The sequence below is a fragment of the Meriones unguiculatus genome, chromosome 17 (genome assembly GCF_030254825.1).
Source record: "Meriones unguiculatus strain TT.TT164.6M chromosome 17, Bangor_MerUng_6.1, whole genome shotgun sequence".
In the NCBI taxonomy this organism is placed as follows: Eukaryota; Metazoa; Chordata; class Mammalia; order Rodentia; family Muridae; genus Meriones; species Meriones unguiculatus.
This window is the reverse complement of record NC_083364.1, coordinates 67,328,176-67,337,213: the sequence shown is the minus strand read 5'-3', so window position 1 is coordinate 67,337,213 and position 9,038 is coordinate 67,328,176. Positions and strand designations below refer to the sequence as shown.

The following is a 9,038-nucleotide window of genomic DNA, read 5'->3' as shown; positions in this document are numbered from 1 at the left end:
TCCCCAAGCAAAACACTTAAGTGGTTAGGTGTTTATTGTGTTGTCCTGAAAAAAAAAAAAACAAAAAGACTTCAGCGAGGAAGAAACTACAGTCACTCTAGGACTGTTTACCACCCCTTTGAGTTCTGTCTGTGACCTCTTGGATTCTCCAGATCCCCACAAAGGACCCAAACACTTCATGAAACATTTGAAGAAAAGGCAAAAGTTTTCTTGATGCCCAGTTATCTAACAGGAAGACAACATTCCACACAACCACTGAAGCAAAGATCATGCTCTATTACCTCTAGTGAAGTAGTAAGTCCTCTTTGGTTATGAACTGATTTTAAGAAAACCACTGAAAAGCCATAAAAATTTGTGATCCAGTAATATGTTTTCATCTCCTCCCCCAATTTTGCGAACACACAGTACTTCATACAGAAATAGGGGTCTTGCAGATACAGGTTCTGCAATACAAACACTACCTCGAATTCTACAAGAAGAAACAATTTATAACCACAAAGGGGTATTATCAATTCAAGGAGGAGGTGGAAGAGAATGTGAGTGTCATCAGATGAAGAGATCTGGTTTTGAATATGGGGAAAGGGGCCAGCGCCTGAAGGACTGCAGAAACTGGAAGCAGGAAGCACACAGACACTCTCTTGGAGGGTGGGGACAAGATGGAGTCTGTCTTAGCCCACCAAGACAAAAACCTGTGCTAGGAGCCCAGCAGGTGCTGAACTGTAAAATAATCTGTTTGTATTGTTTAAAGTCATTGTATTTGTAGTAATTTTTTACAGCAGCCATAAACCGTTCACATGCTACCCGAGTCTAATTACTTCAGACTGTAATGAAAGCTGTGCCAAATATTTTCACCTGCATTGCTAGAGGATATATTTTTTTAAGACCGCTTTCCAAAACCATGTTTTCATGTTAAAGAACATTTAGTAAGAAAAAAGAAAAAAAAAAGAAAGAAAGAAAAAGTGGGCCTACATAGTGAGCACTTATCACTTCCCTCATAATACAAAATCTTTGAAACCTTTTTTTCAGGACCACTTCCTTTGTCAGTCAACTACAGAAAAGTTTTGTTGCTGTTGTTGTTCATTTGTCTTTTCATATTGCTTCTAAGGTTCTATGCTGATGAATGTAGAAAAATTACAAGGACATAAAGGGTCAAAAAAAATACCTTAGATGCACCATACTGAAAAACTTCTCAAGACTCTGCTGTTATGTCACTAATCCATTTCCCTTGCTCTTCCATTATAAACATGTGGTTTCATAATCCACTCCAAAGTGTAACAAATAAATGCCACGGCTCCGGAAATTAACCTCATCATTTATAAAAAACCTAAGCTGCGATTTTTGAATGATATCTACAAGTTGTTTAAACATAGAGTAAACAGAGGTTTAGTTACTAGAAGTGCAGACCCGATCATTAAAGTCACATTAAATTATTTATTGAACAAATTAAAGAAAATGACATCAGTTTTCTTACAAAGTCTTCCATGATTTTATATCAGTGACACAGTTAGGAGTCCTTCATTTGAAGAACAGCAACAACACCAACAACAAAAAACATAGGATCTAACAATTATAAATCAAAGGCTTTAAGAATTATCTATTATTCATTAGTTAACAATGACAGTATAACCAGATTACTTGGCTTCTTTTTCTGACACTGGAAAATCAAAGGTGGTGTGGTTTCTCTGAGAACTAACAAATCTGGAATCTCACTGTATGTCAACGTTGTAAGATATGAGTTCTGTTATTAGTTTTCAGTTTACCTTACCGAGTGATAAATATAAAGTTTATCATACTGTTTATCTTTTTCTTTACAAAAGCATTTCACCTTACATAGGTGAACACAATGAAAACAAAAGGAGTCCATGTTTCCCTTTAAATATATGCACTTTAAAATGATACAAAGAAGTCACATGAAGATTTTCCTTACATTGTACATCTTGAAAAATACCTATGTGTAATAGTGTTTGTAAATCAGATAGGATGTTCACAAGTATACATATCTTATACATTAAGCCAAGTGCCTAAAACCATTGTCACTGGCTCTAGCCACAGAGCATAAGGAAAAAATTATGTCTACCTCTATTAATATAAAGAGAAAAGTTCACATCTTAGGTAGAAAGAACGAAAACCTCATTAAGAATTTTATATTTGAAAAGAACTAATCTTAGACTAAAATTTAGTAGTCAAAAATCTTCCAAAAAGAAACTAATTTGTGATGGTGTGCCCCTTTCTAGAAGAGCAGATGTCCCTCTTTACTTACACAACACAACAGAATTGCTAACTTACAATTAAACCTATTAGAATTCCCTGCAATATAAAAGGGAGATTTAGAAAATGTCATTGGATCAATATAAGATGGTCCAATGAATATTTGGACCATGAATATTTCTGTGATTAATCACCACGTGACATCACAAAATGTTTCAAGCAAACAAAAGCTCACAATAAAATTTTTAAAGGTAAGACATTTAACTATAATGACTAATTTTACAGTTTAAAAAAAAAATCCCAGAAAGCACAAAGAGAAAAAGAAAAAAAGCACTATGCAATATTCTACAAGTCTAATCTGTGACCTTGTCTCATGCCCATGTGACCAAGGCAGTTAGCATTGTGACGCTATTGAAACTGAGGTTCCCTTGCTGGCTCCAGTCACTCCCCAAACACCAAAGCTACCCTTCCTGGACAGCTTATATATGTGTGTTCAGCTATGTTTTGGTACACAAATATTAGCTTAATTTTTATGAAATAATTTTAATATAAATATTTATGATGTAATGGTGGATTTAAACAATTCCTCAAACTGTAGCATTTTAAAGATATTTGATTTTACCTTGTTTTTCTAGCCTTAATAGTACCTGAAAGAGGTACATTATGCATTTTTCAGGGAAAGGGGAAGGAAGCCCACCAAAACAGCTAAGCCTGTATTTTCTTGCACATTAAAATCACAGGCTGACTTCATTTGGGGTTCCACGCAGCTTCTGTTGTCCTCCCAGAGCTGGGAAGGTGAGCCGTCGCGGGAACCCTGACTGCCATCAATACCCCTTTGTAACTACAACGGTTGAGTGAACTCTTTCCATCTTCAATAACCGACACAGTGTCAACATCTGCTTCCAATAAATTTGTTTCATTTTTTTCCCTCAAGTGGAGTAAACCCGCTGACTGGCCTGAGATTGCAAAGGGGATGCCTCCTCCTCCCTCTCCATGAAAGAGACATTTCTTTTTCACCATATTGTGCAACTTTTCCTCCTAGGCAAGTAAAAACAAGGGGGGGAGGGGTGAAGGAGTAATTCTAAAGGAACGTTCTTAGTCTGGTGCCACAGAAACACAATGTATATCTGACAAAGGCAGAGCTCTGTAGCTTGGTGACACTCCTCCCTAATTTTGAAGACAGCAATGTGTAGGATTGTGGATGAATATGAGTCAGAATCCAGCCACATACACCTAGATATTTAATTAACTGTCCTTCAGAAACACAACTTTAAAAACCCAGAGTTAATTAAGAAGTTAACATTTATCTCTTGTTAATAATCTCTGGTTGCAATGACTCCTTAAAAAAAAAAAAAAAAAAAAAAAAAACAGCCATTGGACAATTCAGCTGCTGAAAAATGAATTTACAACATGAAGGAAAAAGCTATTTAAGAATTCAATTTAATAACCAACCCGATGAACTGATGGTCATTTATGGAGGCTGTTAGTTGTTTGAACATCTATACTATAAATTGGGTACATATGAATATGTTTTCAAACTTTCACGGCCTCTCCCAGTTAGGTAGTATTATCCCATTTTTATCATGAGATAAATGAAGTTCCAATTCACACAACAAACCATGGTCAAGTCAGAATTCAGTCAACAACCAAGTTTACACTAAATCATCCTGTTCTTCTACTCTTTTCTCAGTCAAAACAAATAACATTTGTCCTTCCCTTGTCCACTGATAGTGGCACTCCCACTGCCTAATTCAGCAAATGCTGCTTCACACACAGAGATACTTTTGTAAGAGACAGAATGCAATTTATAAAACTACAGTCTCTGTCACTTGAAATTACAAATACAACGTTCAGTCAGATAGTGAACTTAATGCTACTTACTATCCCATAGTCTGTAAGCTTAGAAAGAAACAAATACTACTTGTACAATAAATGATGAGCTCATATAGATATTTTTAGAACATTTTTAAATGCTATAAATTTAGCAAATGTGTTCTTCAATATTTTTGCAATCCTCTAATTCTCATTTATTTTAGAACAATATTGCTATCTTGGGAAGTTAACATAATGAAAATATAAGAAGTGAAAAACTCAAAATAATAGCTAACTTTCTTAAGATAATTTAACAGTTTGACTTATAAAATTGTTTAGACTTTAAATTTTAGAGGTTGTTTACAAATTAACAAGAAAAGATCAAATATCCTTTGGGGACCCCAATAGCCAACATTATGCTATTTCCTAGTCTAGATAGTTCATCGCAGAAATAGTAGATTACTATAAATAGTGGATTACTAATAAAGTTTTCCGGTGTCAAGTTTACAGGCATTCAAATATACTGAAAAAGAGCTAAGTTATAAAGCATACAAAGGTAGAATGGGTCTAATGAAGTCAAAAAGGCAGATGGTACACCCACCCTTCAGTATAGCAACTTTACTTTGAAGTAAGAATCTAGCTCCAGAGTGTAATAGCACTTTACCTGCAAATAAATTCAGATTACTTAATGTGCTATGCTATAACACTCTTTTTCTAGTTGTCACAGTAATGTCAAAACATTGAGGAATGATGGACAATTAGAGAGACATGTTTCCTTTCCTTTTACTAGATTTTGATCTACTCCTTTGGTGACAATGTGCCATTGATATCTATCCATCCCTGTTCTTAAAGTGAAAGCTCATACTTTTGGTGCATGCAATAGAATTCATCCTTCACTTTCCTTTGTCCTCTAGGCAAATAATTTATTTGCTGTAGTTATGAGGATATTAATTTGCCATAGTTTAGAGTGAAATCACTAAGTTATCTGCCTTCTCTTTCAATCCAATTTGATAGTAAAGAAGGAAAGATGCAAAGAATTAGCCTTCTTATCTTCTTATTAACTGGGAAAGTCCAATGAAATGAGCTCGGTGAGGCAGAAGTGAGACCGTTCTAAAAGACACTGCAGTGAAAGTTAATATATTCCAAGGAAAGATGCCAGAAAAGCCAGCAAGTCTTCCCCCATGGGAGACGTTGAGTGTTTGGTTCTCAAAACTCAGGAGGATTCAAGACAAAATGAGTTTTATAGATTCATTCAACTTTGTGATCCACATGTTTGCAAAGATAGCAAATAAAACAATTTTTATTTGTTATTACAGTCCAAATAAAAATGCACAGAATTTAAATGAGGCCATATCTGGACATTTAAGTTTATATACTGGTAAGTGCAAGCTACCTTAAACTTAGACAATATCAATAAGAATGTGAAGACTGTGTTAAAGAAAATCAAGATGAAGAAATGATGGAGACTATGGATACAAGAGATGGCATGGGTTTATAATTAAAAATGCAGCAAAGAGAGAAATTCATGGATAAGATATAGCCAAGTGAAATGTTTGGAAATGAGTTGTGAGAATTCTGCTTAATTGTTGTATTGTTATTGTGTAAAATATTCCCACCCATAAAGTACACAATTAAAAACAGAATGTAGCAATTTAGTCAACATTCTGCATTGTGTGTTGAGAGAGATGGAAAAATTTGAGAAACATTATCAAATGAAAGCATCTACACTACACTAATGTCTTATGTGGCTGGAAGCAACTGAAAGAAAAAATAAGCTCTTTGATTTGCCAGTCATTGCTACCTCCATAGTCCTAATATTGCCTAATCTTCTCTAAAAGTCAATGCCAATTTCACTTTCTTTTTGTCTTGGGGGCCGTGTGGCATTCACTTCTCAAGCTTTCAATCTTTAAACCAGGTTTTATAACCGAAATAAAAATTTAAACCCATTAACTCTTTTATTTTAAACTTAAACTCATTAACTCTCTAATTTTTTTGAGAAATTCATTGCACTTGTAAGAAAACTAAGATCGTGGAAAATGCACTAATTAAAACCTTACATAAATCTATTAGTTTTCACTTTCTAATGATGAGGGACAGTCAGCTCTTGGTTGTGTCTGCTTCCTTTCCTAATACTACTCATTTGAATTCACTACAGAAAATAAAATCATTCAAGTTATGACTTTTGAAACTGCCATGAATGAATGGTTAGAAACTAAGAAAATTAGTCAATAGTATCCACAGGTATCATGGCTAAATGCAGGGATTTCCCCCCCTTTCTGAAGTTGCACATAAGCTCTATTCCTAATTCTTAATATTGGATGGACTATAAAGAGAACCATTTATTGTTCACGAACCTAAATTTTCTTATTAGTCAACCTCAAAGTCAACAAAGTTAGTCCTTGCTCTGTTTCTTTGGAAGAAAATCAAAGTAATGAAATACCCTTTATTTTGTGACCCTTTAAAAGAAAGTGTACCTTTCAAACTGCTCATATATAACTTCAAACAAAGGGAACTCTCATAGAATTAAATCTTCACTGCGATTCGATATAAACACAATGCTGCCACGTTTGTCTGTGGGAATGCCACTGCTGTAGGAAGAATGAAGTGTGAAATCCTCGGGGTACCCTCGGAAGCACAGACACAGCGCATCGGGGACACTTTAAAGACTAGCGCTTAAACACTTTGGCCAGTGCTTTTCTGAGAGCAAGTTCTTTAAACAGAACTCAACCATGTTACAATGTTAAAAAAAAAATACATCCCTCAAAAATATCCCCTCCGTGCTATACCAAACTTTCTGTAATTTCTACAAAAATAGACGAAGATAGAGCTACAAAACGGTTTTCCTGAAGGAATGAGCATTTTCATTTGTTGACTCATCTTCTCCTGACAAGTTGGCTGGTTTAAAAAGAAAAAAAAAAAAAAAAGGAAGAAGAAGAAACAAACAAAACCTAACCGAGGTCCTTGTAAAAGGCAAATAAAATGACACATTGCACAGCTGGCAAAGGCTCAGATGAGGGAAAACAAATAAAGGCTTTTCTTCCATGACTAGGACCCACTTTGCTTTCTCCAGAAAAGGTTCATAGCTAAAGTCAATGGCCTTATATTTCCTCTTCTCCATCCATTTTCCATGTCCCATTGTTGGACTGGAAATCCCAATGGCATCGTTTCCCAGCGGGCCCATGGATTCAGGCTGCCATATGACATACTAATACCATTCTTCAGTACCAAGCTGATTCTTTGCTCTTGTCCTGATGTTGGAGACCTAAAAATGATAAAGATGGAAAATAATGAAGAACAAGTGTACATAGAGCATTTATCAATGTTCTTGACCTGAAAAATCCTGAGTGCAAAAAACAGAACCCAGACAATCATGAGAAATGACCTAAGGACAACCTATTCTCTAAAAAGGCCCAGTAGCACACTACAGGGAAAGAATTCTGTACTAGAATAATGCTGTTTATACAAGAGAAATCATTGTTATGGGTTTTTTTCCCGGTGAGTAGGGAATGCATTATCAGTTCAATAAAATTAGAAAATTGTGCCTTAACTTTGAGAGGAGATGATAAAGAAAGCAAAAAGAGACATGCTCAACTTGAGGAACATTTAGGCAGTGTTTCAGTTAAAATTTACAGCAACCAGGGCAGTGAGAGCATGGACCAATACACACAGTTGTTTTAAAATGCATTTCATTCAGAGTGGCGTCACTAAAAATCACAGTGAGTGGCTAAATATGATTAAAATGTCGAGCTTAGTACTATTGATAAGCTGGTAGGCCACAGTGACAAGTGCAGACATATATTCTATATTTAATTTGCTTCTTTTAACATCTTTTTCCATAATGAATTTAAAGTGGCTCAGAAAAGTCTAAGGAACATTGCAAGCAAATGAGATTAAATATTAAATTTAAAACAGATACATAAACACACCTAAATTCCAACTGCTAGGTAACATAGGAAGTTTATTTAAAAGGATATATAGAAAATATGAATGTGGCTTGGATCTACTACAGTCATTTAACCTATTTCTGATACAGACAATTAGCAAGGCAGGTACTGTCTTGCTACCACCTGAACTCAACTTCCATTTTGTATGGATTTTCCTTATTTTTTTTTGAGATATAAATGACACACATACACATGTATACACACACAGAATGTATATATAAATATTTTGATGTAGATATATATTGAAATCATTGGTACCATCACTTATCATGTCTATAGCCTCTTTCCATGACATTTATTTTTATATTTGAGTCCTATAATTTGGAAGCATGAACACTCTCAATAAACTTTTCAGATATTCAGAACCAAATACCAAAATGTGAAGTAAGGCCTCTGGAAATTGGGTAGAAAGACATGACAATTGTTATGTTAGTACCTGGATCTCAAACTATTTTCTTGACCCTTTGTTTAAAAGTGTTATCAATCTTGGCTAATACTAAAAATTGGAAAACAAAAACAAACAACAAGAGCAAAACAATGACCCAGGGCAGTTTTACATTTTGATTGTAACTATCACATTTCAGCATTTCTTGTCCATTCAACTATCAAAGATTTTTTTATTAAATGATGATATCATTATAAACAATGTCATTAGATGCAGATATTAGGACAACATTCAAAGAAGACAACATAACATGGCAGAGAATAAATAAAAGGAACACAAAAAGCACATCAGCTTGTAGGAGCCAGAAGGGTCAAGGACTCCCTCCAGAAGAAAACCCACAAAATCAGCAAAGCAGGGCTCACAGGGGGCTCATAGAGACTGAACTGACAATAGGGAGCCTACCTGGGTCTGACCTGGGCCCTCTGCGTATATGTTACAGTATATAGCCTGGTCTTCTTGTGGAAGACCTTACTGAAAGTGGGAAGAAGGGGTCTGTCTCTGACTCTTTTGCCTGCTTTTGGAACCCTTTTGTTCCTATTGGGTTTCCTCTTCAAGGCTTAATATGAGGGTATGTGCCTAGTTATGCTGCAACTTGATAAGTCATGTGTGGTTGATACCCTTGGGAGACT

At 35.2% G+C, this 9,038-nt stretch overlaps 1 protein-coding gene across 2 annotated transcripts in view; it reads right to left on the bottom strand.

Annotated features, from left to right (window-relative positions):
- Positions 1-1,411: 1,411 nt before the first annotated feature.
- Positions 1,412-9,038, bottom strand: part of Vgll3 (vestigial like family member 3) — a 48,844-nt gene continuing 41,217 nt past the window's right edge. For both annotated transcript variants that reach the window (XM_021658048.2, XM_060370621.1), the window contains exon 4: positions 1,412-7,282. In XM_021658048.2, coding sequence (XP_021513723.1) covers positions 7,239-7,282 — 44 coding nt within the window. In that variant the 3' untranslated portion in view covers positions 1,412-7,238. The remainder of the gene's footprint in view (positions 7,283-9,038) is intronic.